At 38.5% G+C, this 26,456-nt stretch overlaps 1 protein-coding gene across 2 annotated transcripts in view; it reads right to left on the minus strand.

Moving 5' to 3' along the window:
• Positions 1 to 26,456, minus strand: part of LOC120428057 (prolow-density lipoprotein receptor-related protein 1) — a 497,901-nt gene that overhangs the window by 19,456 nt on the left and 451,989 nt on the right. For both annotated transcript variants that reach the window (XM_052707364.1, XM_052707363.1), the window contains exons 3-8: positions 7,791 to 7,901; positions 5,558 to 6,073; positions 4,346 to 5,501; positions 3,066 to 4,049; positions 2,735 to 3,007; positions 615 to 2,645 (exon numbers count right to left, since the gene is read on the minus strand). In XM_052707364.1, the coding sequence (XP_052563324.1) occupies positions 615 to 2,645; positions 2,735 to 3,007; positions 3,066 to 4,049; positions 4,346 to 5,501; positions 5,558 to 6,073; positions 7,791 to 7,901 (5,071 nt within the window). The remainder of the gene's footprint in view (positions 1 to 614; positions 2,646 to 2,734; positions 3,008 to 3,065; positions 4,050 to 4,345; positions 5,502 to 5,557; positions 6,074 to 7,790; positions 7,902 to 26,456) is intronic.

Here is a 26,456-nt window from a genome sequence, read left to right on the forward strand (position 1 = left end):
ACGTTGTTCGTGGTTCCGAATTTCATGAACGCTTGTTAACGATTCTCAGTACAACTTTTGATGCCGGATCTGTTTACAGATCTGTCTCAAGTTGACATCGTTACACACGGAGAAAAATGAGTTCCTAAAATCGTGAAAAAGTGTTCATGAAATTGATTTTGACACTTTGTTCCCGTTCCCAATTTCATGAACAATTGTTTACGATTTTTGGAACTCATTTTTCTCCGTACAGTGAATAGATGTGCTCTTGAACATTCATGTCCTGTTGGTTTGTTCGTCGTTCGTTTTAGTCAGGACTATGGACTTGGAGTCGGAGCCAGAGTCGGTGGAGTTGGGTCGGGACTCTAAGTCGGAGATGCAAAATCTTCAGAAGCCTTGTCAGATTTGTTGTCGGAGTCGGTTAATTATAACAACTATGAATGGAAGTTGTTGTTGGAGTCTGAGGTCGGAATCGGTAGAGTCAGTTCTTTTGGATTCGCAAAGCCGGAGTTGGAAACGCTTGATTTTCAGAAGCCGCGTAAAAAGCTTCCAGAATCGTCTTGTTCTTCTGTAGTAAACTTATAAGTTAAGACTGGCCACTTTGAAACTCATGAGATTAAGCGAAATGCACTTACTTTGAAGGATGCACCACCAAGCTGTACACCGCCTTCAGCCCACTCAAAATCTCCGTCAGAAACTCCCCCTTCATGTTACAGGCCAGTATCCGACTGCTGGTCTCCGTCCCGGTCGACACGTACAACAGCCGCGAAATCCAATCCACGGCGAATCCCATCGAGTTCGAAATGTCCGTATCGAGGATCGTCTCGATGGGACCCGTTGCCAGCTCCGAACTTTTGATCTCCTTCAGCAGGACATCGTTCCAGAAGAGCCGGGCCTCCGCGATGTCGTAGTCCAGCACGGCGGGCTGAACCACCTGCGTCTGGTGGCTGATCGTGGGAATGGTGTAGTGGTTCGGCTGCTGCAGATCTACGCCGCGGATCTCGGTGGACATTACAAACAGCAGGATCTGCTCGTTGGGGACGCAGCGTTTCTTGTCGGTGTCGAGCCGCATGACGTGCGGGCAGGCACATTGGTACGTTTGGTTGACGCTAAGGAGACAGAGGTGCGAACAGCCACCGTTGTTGTCGGAGCAGGGGTTGTGCGATCGGTTGTTCGGTTGTCGGCTGGAGTGCAGGATCTGGATGCCGAACGGTTGCGATTGGGTTCGTTGGATAACGGTAACGTCCGAGCCGTTCCACTTGTTGGCTCGGATGACGGAGTTGGTGCGCCAGTCCGTCCAGTAGACGTAGTTGTCGAACAGGGTGATGCTGAACGGGTGGGACAGAACTTCCTGGTCTTTGATGACCAGATGGTGATCGTTGCCGTCGTAGTCGGTCGTGTGGATCGAGTCGGATCGTGCGTCTATCCAGTACACTCGCTTTAGGACGTAGTCGAGGGTTATTCCGTTGGGCCAACCACCTTCCGGCCCAACCATTTTGATCGTAACGCGGGCTTCACCAGCCATGGAGCAACGTTCGATCCGGGGAGCACCCTCTTCCCAGTCCGTCCAAAAGAGCAAACCTTCCATAGGATCCAGCGCGATCGCTCGTGGGTTGACCATGTCTCCAGCTACCAACGTTCGTCGGTAGCTTCCGTTAGTCTTTGCGACTTCAATCTGATCCAGATTGCTGTCGATCCAGTATAGGTTCATCCCGATCCAGTCAACGGCTAGACCTTCCGCGGTGGACAGTCCAGACTGCACAACGGCTTCCACATTGCTCAACGAATCGCCAATCAGTGTCCCACGGAAGATTTTATCGTCGATCACGTCCGTCCAAAAGATCTGCACGGAGTCGTTCTTCCAGAGGAAATCCAACGCGATCGTGTTTCTCAGCGAGGTGTAAAAGTTCTTCACGGCCAGCGTGTTCAGATCCACCCCTCGAATCTCCTGCCGATTGCTGAAGATCACGTGCGGCGCGTCAACGTTGTTGCTCTTGCAGGTAAACTTGTCGAACGTCATCGTGTACCCTTCCAGGCAGCTGCACTTGTAGTGCTTCTCGTCCGGAGTGCAAACCTGCGAGCACGTGCCCCAGTGAGTGCAAGCGTGATCAACCCGACATTCCTTCCCGTTGGGCTGTAGGAATAGATGCTCCGGACACGAGCATACGAACCCCTCCGGAGCGTTGTGACACGTGTGGGAACACTCTTTAACGTTCTTGCAGAGATTGTCCTTGCAGTGGAAACCTTCGTCGGTGTTGTCCGGACAGTCGGGCCGTCCGTCGCAAAGCTGTTCTACCTTGATGCAGGTGTTGGTGACTCGACAGATCCGGTCCGGATGTTGGCACACGGTCGTTTCGTTAAACGACGGAAAGGTTATGTTCTGACAAACCTTCTGGTACGCCTTGATGCACTCCTTGTCGGTATCGCACACCAGGTTAATGTCAAACCTGCACTGGCCACGCATCTCCTCCTCCGTCTTGACGGATGGACTTACCGTGGTACCGTTGGCGCTTGCGTTGCGCTGCTGCTGTTCACAATCACTGAACGCGTTCAGGCAGTTCAGCTTGGGGTCGCACATCTGCGATCGGTCGATGCACCCGTACGGACTGCAGTAGAACTCGCTCGGTCGGCACTCCACGTCGCACTGCGCTTCGTCCGAGTTATCGCTGAAAGAGAAACACTGCCGTAAGATACTCGATTACTTCACCTCTAGCCACGTTCAATGTTCAAAGGAGCAACTCCGCGGCGCGCTTACCCGCAGTTGTTGGTTCCGTCGCACAGCTCCTCGAACTTGGCGCAGACGCCGTTCTTGCACTCAAACTCCTCGCACTTGTGGCAGTTCTCCGGCTCGTCGGAGTGATCGTTCGGACCGCAGTCCGGGTGACGATCGCACACCCAGCTCTTCGGGATGCACCGCCGACTGGTGTTGCACTGGAAGAAGTTGTCGATGCACGTTTGGTTCGGACAGTTGGTGAAGTCCTCGTCCGACTCGTCGATGCAGTTGACCGTTCCGTCGCAGACCAGCGATCTGCAAGAAAGATACTTGATCAATATTTTGTTTCTTGAGGATTTTTACCTAACCCTACCTATTGATACACCGCTGATCATCGCACTTGAAGAAGTGCTCCAGGTCGCAATGCGCATTGCACGGTCCGTCCGGAGCCGGTTCCTCGTCACTACCATCGTCGCAGTCTCGATCACCATCGCAGGTGTACTTCTGCTGGATGCAATGGACTCCATTCTTGCACATAAAGTTCGTACCATCGTAACAGGTTGCCGGCGCTGCGCTGTCCACCGCGACACAATTCGTCCCGTTGCCATTCATCACCAGCGGTTCCCCGCAGGCGCAAAACGGTCCCACTGGTGTATTGATACAGATATCCGGACACTTGCCATCGCAGAGCACCTTGTGGTTCGCATTGTACTGCGTAAGATTGTCAAAGATTTTAATTCCAAAGATCTGCGGCTTCTCGATCGCTACCGTATCAACCGAATCCGGATTGCTTAAGTTCAACCGCTCAATGTTCCCCTTAACATTGTCCGAGAAGAATATCTGCTCCTTATAAACCCCGATCGCGATCGGAAAGTGATTCCGCGAACCCCCATCGTACTGTAGCGTCCGATCGTGACCCTCCAACGACACGCTCTCGATCCTCCCCGTCCTCGAGTCACACCAGTACAGCCGCTTCTGCACCTGATCAATCACCAACCCACTGGGCCAGATCATGGGTGACCCATCAACCCCCTGCACCAGCGTAGCCCGCTCCGTTCCGTTCATCCAGGCCCACTCGATCCGGCCGTCCGGTCCCCACGTGGACCAGTACATGAGGCCCTTCTTCGGATCCAGCACGATCGACTCGGGACGCGCCAGGTCACGCATTACGACGTGCGCGGACGCGTTCCCGTCCAGCTTGAGTACCACGATGTGACCCCGTGCGGAGTTGGTGTAGAACAGGTTGTGGCCGACCCAGTCGTACGCGAGCCCATCGCACGAACCTGCGGCCTCCCAGATCTTGGCCCGCCCCGTGCCGTCCAGTTTTTGCATCTCGATCGAGAACTTGGATTGCGTTCTGTGGGAAAGGGAGAAGGCACGTTAGTCTGATTAAAAGCTAACAGCTAGTAGCTAAAATCTAATAGCTAATTTATAATAGCTAAAAGCTAATTGTCTTTAACAAGCAGAACATAACCAAACTTTTCGGCACCTTCAGCAAACGTCAAATCAGTAAAAATTGCTGCCGGATCTATTTCCGGATCTCTCCCGGAAATGATCCGGCAACAATTTTGTAGGGTTCGACGTTTGCGGAGGGTGTCGAAAAAAGGTAAACAAATCCAAATAGAGCTAAAAAATCTACCCTAAAGTACTCACTTGTCATGATGCGCAAAGTAGATCAGCTGATCCTCGATGTGATAGTCAAAGGTTATGTCCCGTCCCAGATTCGTCACCGGTACGATCGCTTCCTGCGCCTTGATCCCCAACGGGATCCCCCGAATCATTCCGGGATTGGACTTGGCGTAGATCAGAAACGTCGGTCGCTTTATCAGCACGCACTGATTTTTGGTCTTCAGTCGATAGCCGGGCGAGCACAGACACTGCCCGATGGCGACCGTCTTCTTCCAGGCGGTAATGCACAGGTGATCGCAACCTCCGTTTTGGTTCCGACAGGGATGAGCCACTTCGGGCTGCTTCTGCCGGTGGAAGACGTGGAGGTGGTAGGCTCGCGATACGTTCGTCGCGACCAGGCGCGCTTCTGCGGTGAATTTGTCGATCGCTACGATCGAGCGGTTCTTCCAGGACGCTAGGAAGATGTTGGTTTCGAACACGTTGACGGTGTGGAGGGACTGCAGGTTGATCATAAAGTTGGCGGACTTCTTCAGAAACCACCGGTTCGATCCGTCGTAGTTGACCCGCTCGATCGAGTCCAGGTACGTGTCGACCCAGTAGACGTGCTGCATGGCAAGGTCGAGCGCCACCCCGTGCGGGTACACGATCTTCTTCAGAACGATCGAGGTCCGGTTGGAACCGTCGAGAAACGATCGTTCGACACTCGCCAGCGAGTTGCCCCATTTGGTGAAGAAGAGAAAGCCCTTGGTCGGGTCCAGTGCCATCCCCCGGGGTTTCATGAGATCGTTCTCCAGGATGATCGTACAGTGCCGCATTTGCCCGGAACAAACGAAGATGATTTCCCGCTGATCGTCCAGGTAGTACCAATTGCCGGAGATCCAGTCGATGCTGATGTGGTCGATGGAGTTGATGTTTGGAAACAAGTCCGGCAGAGGCATCTGCCAAGTGTGCGTTACATTGTCTACGCTGTAACACTCGAACAGGGCGTCCACATCGAGGCGGACGGCACAAAAGGTACGATTGCGGTGGTACATCTCCAGCGCGAGTACGTTGTGCAGAGGAAGCGCAATGGTGGACGAGTTTGGATGCCCATCCGGGACGGCACTGCCGTTGACCACAGGAAACTTACGTATTTCAGTCGAAGTTGCGAAGAGCAGCGACGCCGGCTCTTCTTTGGGAGCTGAAAATTTAGAACGTTTATGCCTAAGTCGACCTCAAGGTCCAGCTTCTACTTACTATTGACCGCCCGGCACTGGTTCCCAATCCGGGCATACCCCGTCGCACACGTACACTTGTACGTCCCGGGCAGATTCTTGCAGATCTGATCGCACATCCCGTCGATCTGGCACTCGTCAAAGTCCTCACAAATGCTCCCATTGGGTTGACTTCCCTTGGCACAAAAACACCGCGGCCCGTTCGGCGTCTGCCTACAGTCGTACGAACACTTCAACGCGTCACACTCGGCCACCGTCGTGGTGTTCTTCGGACAGCGCAGCTCGTCGTTCGAGCAGTCCCAAACGCCGTCGCAGAACCGATCGATGTCCAGGCACTTGCCGTTGCTGCACACCGTTTGCGTGGGCAGGCAGTGCCTCGAGCTGCGGCACAGCTCGGCGTCCTCGTCCGACACGTCGATCGTGCGAAACTTCTCGACCACGCCGCAGTCCGCATCGCCGTCGCAGGTCCAGCCCCGCGGGATGCACTTGTTCGTCAGCTTGCACTGGAACTGCTCGTCCTTGCACTTGTGGGTTTTATCTGGAGAAGTAGGAAAAGGGAAATTATAGAATCTGTATTTTAGTATTTCTGGAGTTTTTTTTTAAAAGGACCAAGAAACCAAATTTTCAGTTTTTGCCTTTTGGGTGTTTTTTAATACCCCTGACTCAAGGCGGTTCTAAAAACACCCAAAAAGCAAAAACTGGAAATTTGGTTTATTGGACCTTTTCAAAAAAAACTCCAGATTTTGAGTACTTTCAGTATTTTGAGTATTTTAAGCATTTTGAGTATTTTGAGTACTTTGAGTATTTTGATTATTTTGAGTATTTTGAGTATTTTGAGAATTTTGAGTATTTTGAGTATTTTGAGTATTTTGAGTGGTTGGAGTATTTTGAGTATTTTGAGTTTTTTTGAGTATTTTGAGTATTTAGGGTATTTTGAGTATTTTGATTATTTTGAGTATTTTGAGTATTTTGAGTATTTTGAGTATTTTGATTATTTTGAGTATTTTGAGTATTTTGAGTATTTTGAGTATTTTGAGTATTTTGGGTATTTTGAGTATTTTGAGTATTTTAAGTATTTCGAGTATTTCGAGTATTTTAAGCATTTTGAGTTTTTTGAGTATTTTGAGTATTTTGAGTATTTTGAGTATTTTTAGTTTTTTTTTTTGTATTTTGAGTATTTTGCGTATTTTGATTATTTTGAGAATTTTGAGTATTTTGAGTGGTTTGAGTGGTTTGAGTGGTTTGAGTATTTTGAGTATTTTGAATATTTTGAGTATTTTGAGAATTTTGAGTATTTTGAGTATTTTGAGTATTTTGAGTATTTTGAGTATTTTGAATATTTTGAGTATTTTGAGTTTTTTTTGAGTAATTTGAGTATTTTGAGTATTTTGAGTATTTTGAGTTTTTTGAGTATTTTGAGTTTCTTGAGTATTTTGAGTATTTTGAGTATTTTGAGTATTTTGAGTATTTTAAGTATTTTAAGTATTTTGAGTATTTTGAGTATTTTAAGCATTTTGAGTTTTTTTGAGTATTTTGAGTATTTTGAGTATTTTGAGTATTTTGAGTATTTTGAGTATTTTGAGTATTTTGTGTATTTTGAGTATTTTGAGTATTTTGAGTATTTCGAGTATTTCGAGTATTTTAAGCATTTTGAGTATTTTGAGTATTTTGAGTATTTTGAGTATTTTGAGTATTTTGAGTATTTTGAGTATTTTGGGTATTTTGAGTATTTTAAGTATTTCGAGTATTTCGAGTATTTTAAGCATTTTGAGTTTTTTTAGTATTTTGAGTATTTTGAGTATTTTGGGTATTTTGAGTATTTTGAGTATTTTGAGTATTTTGAGTATTTTGAGTATTTTGGGTAAATTGGGTATTTTGAGTATTTTGAGTATTTTGAGTATTTTGAGTATTTTGAGTATTTTGAGTATTTTGAGTATTTTGAGTATTTTGAGTATTTTGAGTATTTTGAGTATTTTGAGTATTTTGAGTATTTTGAGTATTTTGAGTATTTTGAGTATTTTGAGTATTTTAAGTATTTTGAGTATTTTGAGTATTTTGCGTAATTTGATTATTTTGAGTATTTTGAGTGTTTTGAGTATTTTGAGTAATTAGCGTATTTTGAGTATTTTGAGTATTTTGATTATTTTGAGTATTTTGAGTATTTTAGTATTTTGAGTATTTTAGTATTTTTGGTTTTTTAGTTTTTTGGAACTTTTTTTTTTAGTAAGAAGATGTGCTTAGAAAGAATAACATACCACAATCGATCTCGTCCGACCCGTCGGCACAGTCGCTGTACGTGTCGCACTTCCAGTGCTGCGGGATACACTTTCCATCTCCGCAGGTAAAGTGTGACCGAGGGCAGGTCGCTGGAAAAGAACAACAACGAAAACCGAAAATTAATTGACTAATCAAATTAGTTAATCAAGAGACATTATTTTGTGAGACAGTAAAGGGGTAGGGGTGTTAAATTGAGCTTTCTTCCTTTCATGGTTGAAGTCACCATGCGTCTCCACCGTACTGGCGTGAGCCTCAAACTTGGAGCAAATTAATTAGAAAGTTCAACTTTTTAATGCTCAAACAACACACCGCTGCTTGAGAAGCGTTCAGCTATGTTATCTTCGCAGGCATCGCTCTAAAGCTGCTTCGAGGCATTGATTTATTTCGCCTCCTAGCGGTTGATGAAAAGTTGTGTGCTGCTTCCGGAGGCAAGGAAAAAGGCACTTTGGCCTCTCTGGAAAGTTTTTAATTAATCGGCTTAATGTCTTTCGCTCACATACTCCCAGGTTTTGCAGTAATTTCTAGTTGGGGGGAAAGTATGGTAAGAGCAAGTTCAGCCATCAACTTTGAGTCGTCGTGGTTGAAGGAGACATCTCCAAAGTGAATTTGTTTGAGAAAGTGCAAAGGTGGAGTTTTTTTCTCCAAGGTTTAAGTAGTCGTAAATTGTCTTGACATGGTGACACGATATCATGCTGGTGAAGTTAAAGGAATGACTTTACTGAATTGCTGTCAGGGTTGAGTTTGTTCTTTTTGTGACACGGTAAATTAATTGGAAATCATTATCTGCTACGAGAGTCGAGGAAGTTATCATAGCAAATGTTTCTAACATTAAAGTTAATTTAAAGTAGATTCTTCTATCGAATAAAAACAATCTCCAACTTCCCAACTTGTATTGCGTTGCATATTTCGAATACATCATGTGCAACAATAACAAGAAAGAAATCACTTCTCTGTTGCATTCCAGCTTGACTTCAAACAAAATGCTATCATTGAAAGAACTTCCAATCCATTTGGAAGTTTCGCATTCCATCAGTGTGAATTCTGTATTTTTTGTCCAGAAAGAACCACGCCGTAAGTAAGGTGGATTGATTTATAGCTGGATCTTGAAAATGTATGGAAAGTTACGAATCAGGTCAGAGAAAGCTCAAACTACCCTAACTTTGAGAAATTCTTTGAAAGCAGCTTGGATGACAGCAAACTACTGGTTGCATTTACTCTGGATTTATTTTTATTGTTACAACTAGTTGAATGCAGTTCCCGGAAGGAAATTGGAGATAACATTGAATACCTTCGACACACTTGGATTCCTCTGGTGCCAAATGAAGAGTAAAGCTAAGAACAAGATTGTCCGTTCGACGCAGTGGTGAACGCAGAACGCTGTGCCAGTTCGATTTTTCCATAACTGTCAGTCGAACAATCTGCAGGGGTTGCTTTGTTCAATGGTCGATGACTGGCAGGCTATGATGACAGGCGCAAAATTTTACGTTTGCGTTCAGGCTTGACGGACAATCTTGTTCTTACCTTAACTCCTATTTAGCAGTTTATTCTACTCAAACACAAGGGAAAAGGGCTTTTGTCAATTTGATTTGGTTAACCGCGGTAGATTTTCTTGAAAAAAATCGAACTGTCAAAAATCCACCAAAGCATCTACCACATTGATCGCACAAAAATCTGTGGTAGAAAAGTATCCACCGGTAGATGCTTTGGTGGATTTTTGACAGTTCGAATTATTTCAAGAAAATCCACCGCGGTTAACCAAATCAAATTAACAAAAGCCCTAAAATGTTGGGTAACTTCCTATGAAAACAAGTTTCTTTTTTATCGCAATTCCGGAAACTTGATTAAAACCATCAAACGCTATCATAACTTTCCCCTTCTAATAGAGCCAAAGCACGTTATCGTCCCCGAAAATCCTCGAAAAATCGCACAAATAAAGTCCAACGAACGAAATATGACTGCAAGCCACGCACCCTTAATCAAAAGTTAATGAAAGTTTCCGACCGCCTTCCCCGTCCTGCCTTTCCCACTAGGACCTTGTTAGATCCATCGGTTGGGATTTGCGCGGGAAATTCGCGTAGGATCAATACAGAGAGCTGGGCTTTTTTGCTGGGCTCCCCCTCCCAATCCGGTGGGAAATGGAGAAGAAGGGGGAAGCCGTACCGATTCGGGGTCGAAATTAATTTGGGCGGCGGAAAGCGAACAGTCTGGGGGACACCAAATCAAATTGCTGCCATCTTTGCTGGACTTGTATTTTTTTGTGGTTTAGGGTAAAAGTCTGTTTAAGAGCGAGTTTTTCACCAGTGTGTAACAGGTCGTATCGAGGTGCTCCGATTTGGATGAAACTTTCAGCGTTTGTTTGTCTAAACATGAGATGAACCCATGCCAAAGATGAGCCCCCTACGACAAAGGGAAGTGGGGTAAAACGGGCATTACTCCCATTTGCGTAAAACTTGATCAATTCCAACTCTCTTAGATGCATTCGAAAGGTTTTTTGAAGCACTTCAAAATGTGTAAGTAAGGTGGATATACATCCAGGATTGGTTTGAATTATTCTCATAGCTTTTGCAAATTACTGCTAAAAATATTTTTTTTTTTAACTTTAATTTATTTTTGCAACAGCCTCCATCACTCAGGCTCCCATAGATCAAAAGTTAGGGAATTTTATGGACTATAAACCTATAGAAAAAACTTTTTGGCCAATCGCAGTTTTTCTTATAGATTTACGATTTTTCTATAAAAATCTTTTTACAACGTTACCTTTTGTTCTGTAGCCCAGGAAGACGGCACTTTTTGGGCTCAATTTTTACATATTCGGCATCTTCGGGAAATAAAGTTAAGAAGTTGTTAATTTGATTGAAAAAAAAATGCCATTTAGAATGAATTAAAATAACCTCAAAATTCAATGCCAGTTTACCCCACTTCCCTTTGTCGTAGAGGGCTCATATTTGGCATGAGCTCATCTGATGTATAGACAAACAAACGCTGAAAGTTTACTCCAAATCGGAGCACCTCGATACGACCTATTACACATTGGTGAAAAACTCGCTCTTAAGGATAGATCATAAAAAGGATAGAAAACACACAAAAATATTACAACCATCAAGAAAAGGTTTCTTTGTAAATAATGGAAAAACTCTCAAAATATTTTAGAAGTACGACATTTTTAAAAAGTTCTGCTTATATATGAAATCATGCCAAAACTAACAAAAGACGACAATCAAGATTAGGTTGTTTTTCAAAACAAAAAAAAACTGAAAAAATATTTTTTGCAATTCTGTCGTGAAACTATATACTTTTCCTGTAATTCTTGAACGACGAAATAGCCTACTTTTCTGTACCAAAAATAATAGAATCGAATAGCAACACTTTTCAAAATAAATGCTGAAAAGTTCTACTTTTAAGCACTCAAATGGGTGCTGAAAAGTTGAACTTTTCAGCACATGTTTCGAAAAGTAACACTTTTCAACATTTTTTTGATTTAAACGATTTATTGACAAAATACATGAAAATTTGACATAAAATTTCACTCAGTGTGTGTTTTTTAGAATTGCAAAATATGTTGTATGGAACTCGTTGCAAAACTTGATTTTTTCAGCACTCTTCGTATTTATCCAACTCGGTGAACCTCGTTGGATATATGTACGACTCGTGCTGAAAAAATCCTCTTTTTGCAACTTGTTGCATAAACTACTATTAGGCTGGTACAAATATTTTTAAAAGTTTTTGTCACCCCCCCCCCCCCCCTTCGAAATTGGCCCGAAAAATCAGGGGGCAAAAAAAATATTTTTGCAATAAACTTCAAAATTTTAATGAAAATTCAAGTGCAACCAGCTGAAATCAAATTAAAATACATTCTCCTGCGTTTAAAATCATTTCTGGCATGTTTGGATTTATTAAAAAATCTTAATATTTTGTGAAAATTTTCGATACAAAATCTTTTTTTTCGATACAATTTTTGTTTTTGTCAGATCTTAGATTTTTTGAAAACTAATGATTGCAAAACAACTGAACTAGTGTAAAATGCATTTTAAAACACTTTTTTTATTTAAATGTGAAGACTATGGCTTGTTATTTAAATTTTTATTTTTTTTTATTTTTTTGCCCCCCCCCTTGACCTCGGCCAGGGCCGAGGGACAAAAACTTTTTTAAATATTTGCATCGGCCTTAGAAGTCGGATCTTTATTTCAAAAACTGCTTACGTTTGAAAGAATGGAAAAACTCACAAAAAATATATATTGTTGAAAGAACTGCTCATTTTTGAAAGAATGGGATAGTTCACAATATTATTATAATTACAAGTTTTCGTGTAAGTGAAAACCCAAAAAAACCTGTAAAAAAATTTCAAAAGCATTTCAGAAGTCTGTTTATGTCTAGATTTTTTTTTATAGTTCCTATAAACACATGAAACAGAATAGCTTATAGGACATTAAAAAAAAACTTTAGAAAACTTCTCAATAATATAACAGAATTTTGTTTAATAATTTAACATTCGACCTTTTGTCATTCCACCATTTGTCCTTCAACCTTTTGTCGTTTTCTGTTTCTGAATATATTTGTTTATATATTGATTTCTGAGCTGTGAAATGATAAAATAGGACAAAACTATTTGATGACCTACAAAAGACTCATCACAAATACAGAATATTAATGTTCCAACTTTTACTATTCCAATAATCTTAGAAGTTTGATTCAACTTTTTTAAACAGAACAATTTTGTCAATCAGAACCACAGCGTGAAGCTGACAAGTTATTAGCGAATAAAAAATCCGTTTTGTTTGATTTTTTTATGCTTGACGATTAGAGTGGTTTTAGCCGAAAAAAAGTGGTCAAAAATTAATTAAAATTAAAAAAAAAATCATATCTCAAGAACGACTGAACAAATTTTTGCACACCACGCTGCAAACTAAAGGTGATAAGTTGAGATTTTGATAAAAAATACAAAAATAAAAAATAAAAACATAGCTCGATACACACATTATTATTAAGAGAAAAGTTCTCTACCAAATCGGTCTTTTTTCTTACATTTTAATTTTTGTATTTTTTAATCCGACTGAAACTTTTTTGGTGCCTTCGGTATGCCCAAAGAAGCCATTTTGCATCATTAGTTTGTCCATATAATTTTCCATACAAATTTGGCAGCTGGCCATACAAAAATGATGTATGAAAATTCAAAAATCTGTATCTTTTGAAGGAATTTTTTGATCGATTTGGTGTCTTCGGCAAAGTTGTAGGTATGGATATGGACTACACTGAAAAAAATGATACACGGTTAAAAAAATTGGTAACTTTTTATTTAACTTTTCGTCACTAAAACTTGATTTGCAAAACAACACTTTTTTTATATGTTTTAGAGGACATCAAATGCCAACTTTTCAGAAATTTCCAGGTTGTGCAAAAAATCTTTGAGTGAGTTATGAATTTTTGAATCAATACTGATTTTTTAAAAAAATCGAAAAATTGGTCGCAAAAACTTTTTAATTTCATTTTTCGATGTAAAATCAAATTTGCAATCAAAACGTACTTTAGTGAAATTTTGATAAAGTGCACCGTTTTTAAGTTAAATCCATTTTAAGGTGACTTTTTTGAAAATAGTCGAAGTTTTTCATTTTTATTTTTTAAATTCTGTGAGATTTTGGTCATTCAATTTTTTTTTGTATTTTTTAATCCGGTTGAAACTTTTTTGGTGCCTTCGGTATGCCCAAAGACGCCATTTTGCATCATTAGTTTGTCCATATAATTTTCCATACAAATTTGGCAGCTGGCCATACAAAAATGATACATGAAAATTAAAGAACTCTGTATCTTTTGAAGGAATTTTTTGATCGATTTGGTGTAAATTTTTATTTTTAAAATTTTTTGATATGTTTTAGAGGACATCAAATGCCAACTTTCCAGAAATTTCCAGAATGGGGAAAAATGTTTGACTGAGTTCTGATTTTTTTGAATCAATACAGATTTTTTTTTTAAATCGAAATATTGGTCGCAAAAAATTTCCAACTTCAGTTTTCGATGTAAAATTGAATTCGTAATCAAAAAGTACTGTAGTGATTTTTTGACAAAGTACACCGTTTTCAAGTTAAAGCCATTTTTAGGTAACTTTTCTGAAAATAGTCGCAGTTTTTCAAAAAAGACCCATTCATATCCAAAATGTTAAATATGATTTGACAAAATGAACGTCGAGACCTTACTCGAACTCAAAAAATAATTCGTCTCCAGTGAAATATGCCTGGAACTTATTTTAGTGGAGATGCACGGTATTTTAAGTTCGATTGATTTATTCAAAACCTATAGATTATTTGTATCCTGCTAGTTTAGGGGAATCGCTTTATTAATTATGTCCTTGTTCACTTTTCATTTTTCTACGATATTTACAGGATCTGAATATGTTCAATTAAACTCCAACATAGGTCGTTTGCAAAATTGCGTGGGAATTTAATATCGATAGCAATTTTTTGTTCTCTCCCCGGAGGTTCAATCCCATACTTCAATTTTCCCAAGCGCACTCAAACCATTTCTAGTACGGGCGGGTTGGGAGATTGGGCAAAAAATGAAACTGGTTAGAGTTAAGGGGGTGAAATGGAGCTGCAGCTCGATTGTCTGTGTATGTGTCGATTGCAATAAAATGAAATTTGAAACCAGCAATCAATTTGCCTGCAGCGATTCAGTGCCTATCGTCTGTTGAAGGTGCTTTATTGGCAATGCAATGATTCTAATGGCTAGATTGGTATTGAATTAAAGGTGATTGAGATCTGTTAATTGGATTTTTTTTGACCTGGTGTTTACATTTTTTTTTTAGATTTTTTATTTGTTTTCCAATAATTTTCTAAATGTAGGAGGAAATTTAAAAACAACACAACAACGTCTCCAAACTCAACAAGTGCGCAAACACTCCTCAAAAAGCTTGTTTATGTTTGCTCTCGTGGTGTCCAAACAGCAAAAAGTCACCAAAAGTCTCCGAATCACGTCCGATACTTTGCAAACTCAGATCGCGCGGAACGCTGTTGATCATCTCCATCAGGCTGGAAAGGGAGAGAGAGAGCAAACGACAAAGCGGACAATTTGTCATAAAACGTCGCTCAAAGTCCTCTTTTCGAATCTGATGCACAGCATCTCAAATTTGCACTAACAAAGCGTCAGTTTGTTGTTGGTGCTCATCACAGCGGAGCGTTTTTTTCCTCCCTTTGGTTATGATGTTATGAATCAGAAGGAAAAATGGAACAGCTGGCAGTTTGTTAGCTTGGCTGACGAAGCTGCAGAATCAACTGCATTTCAGGACCCCTTAATTGGGTGTCGAATTTCGATCTTTGTTGAGTTACAATTTCCCTTTGTTTTATTTTTATCAAAAATAAATCAAGAAAGCTAATCGATTCAATTTTCATTGCCTTAAATTTGTACTCTACACAGAAAAAAGTATTTGAATTTACTCGACAAGGAAATTTTAAATCTCATGTAAATTCGGTTGATGTTAACTTATGTTTCGATGTAATCGCCTATATCACACGTAAATTCATGTTTTACGAATGATTTTTAGCAAATTTACATCAAATCGCATTTATATTTGAATGATTAATGACGTGCAAGCAAAAGTGTTACATCATTTATGATGTAACATTAACAATTAATTCTTTTTCTTTGTAGAACTGGAAATATATGAAAGATACATATCTTTAACCTATCAATTCAGAATTTAAATCAAAAACGTTGCTTAGGTGGATCGAGCCTTCCTCATAGTTAAAGGTTAATGCTTTCCAAAATAGACTCAATTTTTCAGTGTTCTATATATATGTTCATGCCATCAGATTGGGTAGTCAAATCTTCATAATCCAAGGCACTTATGTGCTTACAACTTATGATAGGGTGTCAGATCTCCAATCTTTTGGGCTCGTTGGAAAGGTATTTTAATGCTCTATCCAAAGTAGAGGTGGGCAAACCCGCTCTTTTTTAGGAGCCGCTCATTTTCGTTCGCTCTTTGAAAAGAGCCGCACTTTTGAACGGCTCTTTCGCTCTTTTCAAAATTTGGATGAAAATGTTTTTTTTTTTCAAGAATCGTGTGATTTTATAAGTTATTTCACGTTGCAATGCATTGGACTTTTATAAATTAAGCCGTACCAAATATTTTTTGAAGATTATGTCCCTCAACTCTAACCAAAGTTGCAAAAAATAAAATAAAATAAAAAATTAAATAAAAAGGCATGGTATGAACATTTTAATAAAAAAGAGTTCTAAACATTTTAAACATCCGCAGTTGTATTACAATCATAAGTTTCAAAATATTGAAGTATTGATGAACTTTTTTTTTAAGCCGAAAAAATGGCATTACTCTGCAACGAAATTTCACAAAAATTCAAAATATTTTTGATCGATCTCAAAATGCTTTTTAATTTGTTTTCAGTTGATAAAACTTCTATTTACATTAAAATTTGGAAGTTTTTTGAAAAAAATATTGTTTTGCCCCCTGATTTTTCGGACCGACATAAGCTTTGAAAATTATTTATTACGGTGATATTTGATAAAAAAATAAAACTAAAAACAAAAAGATGCATTTGAAAACCATAGATATTGGTGGTCTCTGTGTTAAGATTTCTACTCAAAACTAATCATTCGAGTAATTGAATTCTATCCAAACTTAAATCTAGGATGAATCGAACAAATGCTGATATTTTATTTGGAGAAAATATTCTGTGAACTCTTCTCTACATTCTGATTTAATAGATAAAGTCTATAAACGCTAAATTTTAATAGGACAAAATGATTATTTTTTTTCTCCAAAATCTCTCAAATTGTGCTATTTGAAATGTTAAAATTTGTATTCCGGTATTATTTCAATGTACACTCAGTTGTATAGTGAAATAGTAGTTTGTGCAACAAGTTGCAAAAAGAAGATTTTTTCAGCACGAGTCGTACATTTATGCAACGAGGTTCACCGAGTTGGATAAATACGACGAGTGCTGAAAAAATCAAGTTTTGCAACGAGTTCCATACAACATTTTTTTGCTATTCCGAAAAACACCCTTTGAGTGAAATTTTAAGTCAAATGTTAATGAATTTTGTTAATAAATCGTTCAAATCAAAACAAATGTTGAAAAGTATTACTTTTCGAAACAAATGCTGAAAAGTTCAATTTTTCAGCACCCATTACAGTGCTGAAAAGTAGAACTTTTCAGCATTTACTTTGAATTTTTGATTTTTGAACAGAAAAGTAGGCCATTTCGTCGTTCAAGAATGCCAGGAAAAGTAAATAGTTTCACGACAGAATTGCCAAAAGTTTATTTGATTATTTTTGATTATAATAAAATCATTTATCATTTGGGAATAATTTTTATTAGCATTGAAATTTTAGATATTGCATTTTAAATTCTCAAAAACAAATTTAATACAACATTTTTTGGAAATTCTATAAATTTTATTTATAACAAAAATCATGCCATATTGAAACGGTTCTTTCAAAAGACCGGAGTTTAAAAAAGAACCACGGTTCTTTTTTTGTGAGTCACGGTTCGTTCGCTCTTGCCCACCTCTAATTCAAAGACAGATAGCATGACAACGTTTTCATCAAAATATCTGAAATCCGGACTCCAAAAAGTACATAAATAACACTTAAATGCTTATAACTTTTGATAAAATTGTCAGATCTTCAATCTTTTGAACTCAAAAAAGGTCTTTTGAATACCTTTCTAAAAATGCATAACATGGTTGAGTTTCTTTCAAAAACCACCCTTTTTACAATCTTCCGGACTTTTGCTAAAATCGTTTATTTAGCATAACTTTAAAAGTACTTAACTGAACTTTATAATTTTCAATAGCGACTTATGGGACCCCAAGACGGATCGAATGAGACCAAAACAGACAAAATCGATTCAGCCAGTGCCGAGATAATCCAGTGCATATTTTGTTGATCAACATCCCACCACACACACAGACATTTGCTCAGAATTTGATTTTGAGTCGATATGTACACGTGAAGAATTTAATTTTTCGAGTGATTTTATGGCCTTTCCTCTTTGAGATGAGGAAGGCAAAACACTAACTTTCTAATAACTATCCCTTGAAGTTGGTCCAAGTTGTATTAAACGCACACGCGAAATTTTTCTCCGTTGTTTATGAAACTGATTTGTTGTTCCAGGGAAAAGTTGATAATTGTTTAGGGCAATTACAAATACAGTGAAATCACTCTGTGTCGATTTTGAATAGACCGTCAAGAGGCATCAGGTTTTAGAACGAAAAAATCACAGCATTTGCACAGCATGCTATCTGAAGGGACTGAAAAAAAAAAAAAAACAAAAAAAACAGGCAGGTTTACCGAGGTAAACCAGACTGTGTTTTTTTTTTAAATTTTGGGGTAAAATTCTATTTGGATCACCCAGTCGGCCTGGGTTCGATCCCAGATGGTCCCGATGGCATTTTTCGAGACGAACTCTGAACCCGGGCAGACGGTAATAACACAATTCATGCCATTTCAATAACAAAAACTGTTAAAATAACAGAAAATGTTATGGAATTTTCTTGAAAAATCCATTTTTGCATAAGGGTTTGATAACAGTTTATGTTATCATAACAAAATTTGTTATTGGTCTGATATGGTTTGAAAGCCAAAACAACTTTGGAATAACATTTTTTGTTATGGAAGAATAACTCCAACTGTTATTGGGTTGATCGGATTAGTTGTTAAAATAACAAAAAATAATAACAAAGATTTGTTCGAAGAATAACTTAAAATGTTATTAGTCTGTTATTACAATAACAATCCAATAACAAAAAAATCATAACGGCGAATAACAAAACTTGTTATAAATAACATAAAATGTTATTGGCCTAGTATTTTCAAATATCGAAAAATGTTATTCCCACGTTATTTCCGTCTGCTCGGGAACACTCTTCCGTCGGACGGGGAAGTAAATCTTGGCCCCGGTCTCGTTAGCTCAATCCAGGTGTAGGAGTCCTCTTCCTGGGTCTTGTCTCGGTAGAGTCGCTTGTAGGCAGTTGGACTCACAATCCAAAGGTCGAATCTTGGGTTGAATGGAAGCTTTAGGTGTAAAAAAAGTTTTGCAATGGCCTCGACAATCAAGCCTTCGGAGATCTTGTTTCGAGCAGGAATCTCGCAATCGAGAACGCCAGAACATCAAATTTGTACTGGTTTCCATACTGCCACATTCACCAAAAAGTTCTCCTTTTGTCGCACTACAGTTGCACAGGCCAAAACACGTGCTGCTGCAGCCAACACCAAGCGCAACCTTACCCACATGTACCACACACACACCGCTAAACAAAACAACACTGTGCACTGCCAAACGATTAAAGCAGTTTTTGTTTGATTTCGTGCCACATTTCCGCGCGACGCTTTTTTGTTGTTGTTGTTTTGACGCGTTTGTTCGTCGCGTTCGCGTGCCTCGCGTCCTCAAGTGCTTCTCTCTGTTGTTGTTGTTGTTTTTTACTCTCTCTCTCTCTCTCACTTTCTCGTCAAAAAGCCAGTTAGAATAGGCTTTGTTGTGTTCTTGTGTTTCCTTCTTTTCCTTTCATGTCCCAATGCGCGATGACTGAACGAACTGTTGTTGTTGTAGTACAACTTGTTCTCCATTCATTAATCCATTCATCATTCATCTTTTTTTATAGGTTTATGTTTGTGTGTTTGTGCTTTCACGCTTCTTGAGCTTCTTGTTAGTTCTTTTTTTCCCACTCCCTCTATCACTCTCACTTGCCGCAGTTATTTAACGTTCTTTTTACACAGTGTTTTAGTCTTGTTCTTGCTCATTTTTTTAAATTCTTTTTCTCACGCGCTTCTTTTTTGCCTGATTTTCTTGTAAACAAATCATAATCGCTGGCGAGGATTAAAACTCGTGGTGAGGGGAGAGGGGGGGGGGCATGAAGCTGGGTGTTGTTTGTGATACGAATGGTGAAGGGATGGCGGGGGTGAGGATTACGAAAGCGATTTGTTTGCGTCTGCACCAGCTGGGCGGGAATGGCGCGTGGGAGTTTTGTTATGGTTTTTAAATCCACTGGTCCAGTTTCGTTTTTACTTTGCTGGGGAAACTGGGTTAGCAGACAGATGGATAACGGCAGACGGTGGAGATTGATTTTTAAATCGTTTTTTTACTCGGATTGTGGACAGACATGATGATGATGAATTTTCGAGGAATTTTATCTTCTTTTAACAGCAATTGGTTTTGATGATTTTGAGGTTCTATCCCATTCCCCAGAAACACTCATTCCCCAGAAAAGTTTTATTTGTATTATGAATGTTCTTTAATTCAAAAAGTGATCAGTTTAAAATTGCGAAGTGTTCAGATTTCGTCTTTATTGTGAATTTTCCCTTTAAAGTTGAGTTTCGCTTTCTTTAACACTGGAACGCCCAACGCATGTCCAACTTACACGGACGCCCAAGCCTCCCAAAAAAGTTGGAACGGTAACTTCAACTCAATGGTTCTCGGGCATAACTCAACCAATCAAGATGATTCTTCTTTCCAGTGATTTGTTAGGATGTCTAGATGATTCTAGAACTTTGCAGAACTCAATTTGAACAAATCTGTTATTGCTGAGACCGAAAACATCGTTCCACCTTTTTTAAAAAGACTGCCTCCGCGGAATTTTCGGCGAGTTTTTTTTACACGCGAAAATAAAAGTTGGAACGATGTTTTTGATCGCAAAAATTACAGATTTGATCAAATTAAGTTGTGCAAAGTTATAGAATCATCTAGACATCCTAACAAATCACTGGAAAGAAGAATCATCTTGATTGGTTGAGTTATGCCCGAGAACCATTGAGTTGAAGTTACCGTTCCAACTTTTTTGGAGCCTTGGGCGTTGGAATGTTAAAGAAGTGAAAACTCCCTTGACTTGTGATAACTGCAGCATGCTGACACAAGTTGAATTTTCCTTAAGCAGTTATCCCTAGTAAAGAGAGTTATCCCTTCTAAAAGAATGAAAATATGTCAGTAGTAGGGTGCCCAGAAAACATGACCCCCTGCTCCACAAGCGGAAATCGGTTTTTTGGGTTATTTTAAGCATCTGCGCAAATTTTAAGCGAAATTGGTTTAGATTAACCCACTGATCCCCGAGCCTGAAGTTGGCGAAAAAATGTTTTTTCATACAAAAATGACTTTTTTAAATCGCTAATAACTTTTCAGGATCGAGTTTTACAGCTTTGGTAATAATAATAATATTACGCCCATTTGAAATGTTAGTCTTGATTTAAATCTTTTGAAAATATTTTTTTCGAAAAAATCGAAAAATTTCACGAATGTTTCATGTTTTGACATTGTAAATCGGACCTATAGTTGCTGAGATATCGACATTAGAAAATGGTGGGTTGTTTGGGTGAGACTTAGAAAACATCAATTTTCCTGTTTTTTAACCTTTGCATGGCAATATCTCAGCAACTAAGGGTCGTATCAACAAAGTCCGAAAAAGAAAAATGTAGAGAATTTTCTCAGCTTTTCAAAAACATTTTTTTAAAGGTGGGCAAACATGGGCACTATTTTTAAAAAATGAAAAACTTCGACTATTTTCAAAAAAGTTACCTAAAAATGGTTATAACTTGGAAACGGTGCACTTTATCAAAAATTTACTAAAGTACTTTTTGATTGCAAATTTGATTTTACATCGAAAAATGAAGTTGAAAAATTTTTGCGACCAATATTTCAATTTTTGAATAAATCTGTATTGATTCAAAAAATCATAACTCGGTCAAAGATTTTTTGCCCTTTCTGGAAATTTCTGAAAAGTTGGCATTTGATGTCCTCTACAACATATCAAAAAAAAAAAAATAATGTTTTTTTACAAATCAAGTTTTAGTGACAAAAAGTTAAATTAAAAATCACCAAATTTTTTTTACCGTGTATCATTTTTTTTCAGTGTAGTCCATATCCATACCGACAACTTTGCCAAAGACACCAAATCGATCAAAAAATTCCTTCAAAAGATACAGATTTTTGAATTTTCACATATCATTTTTGTATGGACAGCTGCCAAATTTGTATGGAAAATTATATGGACAAACTAATGATGCAAAATGGCTTCTTTGGGCATACCGAAGGCACCAAAAAAAATTTCAGCCGGATTAAAATATACAAAAATCAAAATTAAAGAAAAAAGACCGATTCCGTAGAGAACTGCTCACGTATGTTACGTAACCCCTTAAAACCTTTTCAGTCTGCAAATTATTGAAAAACATTTATTTTTTCTCATGTTCAAAAAAAAAATACCCATTATTGATCTCTTTTGCTTTAGCGTTCTTGGTAAATTTAATTAAAAATAAAATTTTTGCAATGTTTGTAAACTTTTCTAAATATGTACAAAACATTTTAAAGAAGTTTTCATTTTTTCAGAACGCAAACATAAAAGTTAAGCACATATTTGTCATTTTAACTAACTTTTTTTAGAAATCAATTAACCGCCAGCAAACTTTGCATCAACACCAATTAGTATTCTTTGTGAACAGTTTTTTTTCAACAACGTGAATGTCGATTCCAATTTTACTCCCTCAATCAGGTTCATTTGTTCGTTTGGTGTTCAGATGCGATGGGAACCGAAACAGGCAAGATTTGCCTGGGCCACGTGTGCATTCTCTTTTTTTTTGCTGCTGCAGCAACTGGTTCGGGGAAACTCTTTTTTTTTGACGACGCCATTCAGACCAAAGGTCCACCGAATCTCTTGCCTGAGGGAGGTCGAGCGCAATGCTGGACCATTAATTGGATGGCTCCGATGGACAACCCAAACCCCTGGCAACTAATTGAAATGGCAATTTTCCCTACAGTTTTTTTTGGGAACTGCAGGGTGGTTGTATATTTTTTATTTTTTTTTCAATCCAAATTTGTTGACTTATATAGATTTGATTTCATTTACGACTTAATTTGTTTTTGTTCTTATGTTTTGTAAATGAAACTTTTAACCAATTGTAGCTAATTTTACCACAACCCTGTACATTTGTATCGTTCTGGTTTCATCCTACCAGATACAACATCACCGAAAAAAAATCTGCTCAATCTTCCCATTTTTTTCTCTGTACACTCATTTCATTTAGCCTTGTTACAATGGAACAGGACATGTATAAATTAACTCCATTGATGAGCGCTTGAAGCGTAGAGTGACCGAAAAAAAGCTCTTTCCTCTCTCTCTCTCCCTCTTTTTCCAATCCCAAAATTTAGGACTCTGGACGTCCATCCGTGGACAGAATATAAATTGCCACTTGACTGTCGAAATATTTGAGCAACGAAATAGAGCGCGACTATTTGCGAGCGCGATTGAGTGATGGATTTGTACATTTAGTCAAATTGAGATTTTTTTTTGTCGCGTTACGTTTCGGCTGTGACTGCGAATCACTTTGGGGCAAATTATTTTCGATGAATTAATTTGGAAAATCTTTTTTTGCCCTCGCTTCACTTTTTCATACATTCAATTACACGAAAAACGAATCGTCAGCAAAATTGCAGCAAACAACCGAAAAAAAAAATAATCAAACATGTCCCCAGTACCGCAGGGTTAAAAAGTTGACCTCCCCCCCACCTTTGCAGAATTACAGAATGGGTGAAAAAATGGAAGCTTGTTGAAGGAAAAGTTTGGACAAATTTGTTTGGGGAAAGTTTTGCGACAGACACCGGCGGCGGTGTTTTTTCGTTGGATTTTTTTTTTCGAGGAAAGCAAACATCACACGGCTAAGGTGAAGCTTTTGTTATGAAATCAGGAAATTCCAGCCAACAAAAAAAAAAAAAGAATACTGCAACATTGGAGGTGGAAAAAATAGGCCCAACTTTCGCGTTTGATGCAATTATAATTGGCAAGCCCTGGAGTTTTGAGCGGAGTCAGAAAATGTGAATTTGAATGATGAATATTTTTTAAAACCTTCATGTTTCAATGAAACACAATCGAAAACTGAAAAAAGTCAAGACTCCTGTATCAGAAGTGTAGACTATACAGCAAAAAATTCGATGGTAAAATCACCTTCATGGTCATTACCGCTCGGCCATCAGACCGATGAAAAATAGAAAGGTTAAACGTATATAACAGCTTGACATTTCGGTCAAGTTGGTTTCCTATACTGATGTACTTCATATTTCTGGATGTAATATTACATAGAATTTCAAAAATCAACGCACAATTTATTTTACTCCCAGGCCTTTAACACGCAGTTGGATTACTTCTTCTTTTTGGGTGTGTGCAAAATTTTAGTTCGGTTGATGTCATTCGTCAAATTTAAGTGGCACATAAAACAAAGATGAAGAGCCTTAAGCCATTCCACTTAGCATGGAAAAGAAATGTGATTATTAAAAGAAAGTGCAACAATAAAGACATATTTAATTTCAGAAAAAAATGGCAAACAGAGATATTGGCCGTCATTTGGATTACATATTCCCATATTACATTAGAGCAGCATCTCCTCTACAATTTAGATTAAGTAGGCTCGGAATCCCCGTTGAGAATCGCTGGTTCAAAGAATTTGTGGAGTTATATTTTAGCAAAACGTTCTGAAAAACAGCCATGAAAAATAAATTTGCGAGGACTTCGGATAAAAACTGCAAAATAAATAATGGAATTGGAAAGAGAATTTTATATTAGGGTAATTCTCCGCCAACTCACACAGCAGTTGCCCCGACCCCTCTTCGATTTGCGTGAAACTTTGTCCTATGGGGTAACTTTTGTCCCTGATCACGAATCCGAGGTCCGTTTTTTGATATCTCGTGACGGAGGGGCGGTACGACCCCTTCCATTTTTGAACATGCGAAAAAAGAGGTGTTTTTCAATAATTTGCAGCCTGAAACGGTGATGAGATAGAAATTTGGTGTCAAAGGGACTTTTATGTAAAATTAGACGCCCGATTTGATGGCGTACTCAGAATTTAGAAAAAACGTATTTTTCATCGAAAAAACACTAAAAAAGTTTTAAAAATTCTCCCATTTTCCGTTACTCGACTGTAAAAAATTTTGGAACATGTTATTTTATGGGAAATTTAATGTACTTTTCGAATCTACATTGACCCAGAAGGGTCATTTTTCATTTAGAACAAAATTTTTCATTTTAAAATTTCGTGTTTTTTCTAACTTTGCAGGGTTATTTTTTAGAGTGTAACAATGTTCTACAAAGTTGAAGAGCAGACAATAACAAAAATTTTGATATATATACATAAGGGGTTTGTTTATACATCACGAGTTATCGCGATTTTACGAAAAAAAAGTTTTGAAAAAAAAAACTTTTTGCGTTTTTCTTCGTTTCGTCGTCCGTGTCTGTCGCGGGTGACCATTAGGGTGCCCAGAATATGGGACTTTTTCTCAAAACCTCGCTCCACAAGCTGAATATTGTTCCTTGACCTATTCTAGGACTCTGGATCAAATATGAGCAAAATCGGTCATCATTTACCCATTGATACTCGGAGGCGAAGTTTGTATGGGAAAAATCGAAAAAATGTTTGGAAAACCCAAGTTTCTTACGGTTTGGTCGGCACGGTGCGCTACTTTCATCCAAATATTCCCAAAAGTGAGATTCTTAATGAAAATTTGATGCTCTACAACTTTGTAGAACATACCAAAGCTGTGAAACTCGATCCTGAAAAGTTATTAGCGATTTAAAAAAGTCATTTTTGTATGAAAAACATTTTTTACACCAACTTTAGGCTCGGGTATCAATGGGTTAATCTCATCCAATGTCGCTCAAAATTTACACAGATGCTTAAAATAACCCAAAAAACCGTTTTCCGCTTGTGGAGCAGTGGGTCATTTTTTCTGGGCACCCTAGTGACCATGAATGGCCATGATCAATGACGACCAACTTTTTCAAAACTTTTTTTTCGTAAAATCGCGATAACTCGTGATGTTTATAAGCAAACCCCTTATGTCTATATATCAAAATTTTTGTAATTGTCTGCTCTACAACTTTGTAGAACATTGTTACACTCTAAAAAATAACCCTGCAAAGTTAGAAAAAACACAAAATTTTAAAATGAAAAATTTTGTTCTAAATGAAAAATGACCCTTCTGGGTCAATGTAGATTCGAAAAGTACATTAAATTTCCCATAAAATAACATGTTCCAAAAAATTTTACAGTCGAGTAACGGAAAATGGGAGAATTTTTAAAACTTTTTTAGTGTTTTTTTTCGATGAAAAATACGTTTTTTCGGAATTCTGAATACGCCATCAAATCGGGCGTCTAATTTTACATAAAAGTCCCTTTGACACCAAATTTCTATCTCATCACCGTTTCAGGCTGCAAATTATTGAAAAACACCTCTTTTTTCGCATGTTCAAAAATGGAAGGGGTCGTACCGCCCCTCCGTCACGAGATATCAAAAAACGGACCTCGGATTCGTGATCAGGGACAAAAGTTACCCCATAAGACAAAGTTTCACGCAAATCGAAGAGGGGTCGGGGCAACTTTTCTCGATTTCGTGTGAGTTGGTAGAGAATTACCCATTATGTATTCCACACAATTTTTAATTTCGCATTTTTTATGATTTTATTTTTGTCATTCTTGTTTTTAATATAGACAAAAATTTAAGTATATTTTTGGGATTTCATTTAAGGGTCCTTAAAAAACTGGTAATTTATAAATTTAAACCAGCTTGTTTTTTTATAGTAGTTTTTGCCACAAGTTGTAAAAATGCGATTTTTTAGCACGAGTTGTACATTGATCCTACGAGGTTTACCGAGTTGGATAAATA

The sequence above is a fragment of the Culex pipiens genome, chromosome 2 (genome assembly GCF_016801865.2).
Source record: "Culex pipiens pallens isolate TS chromosome 2, TS_CPP_V2, whole genome shotgun sequence".
NCBI lineage: Eukaryota > Metazoa > Arthropoda > Insecta > Diptera > Culicidae > Culex > Culex pipiens.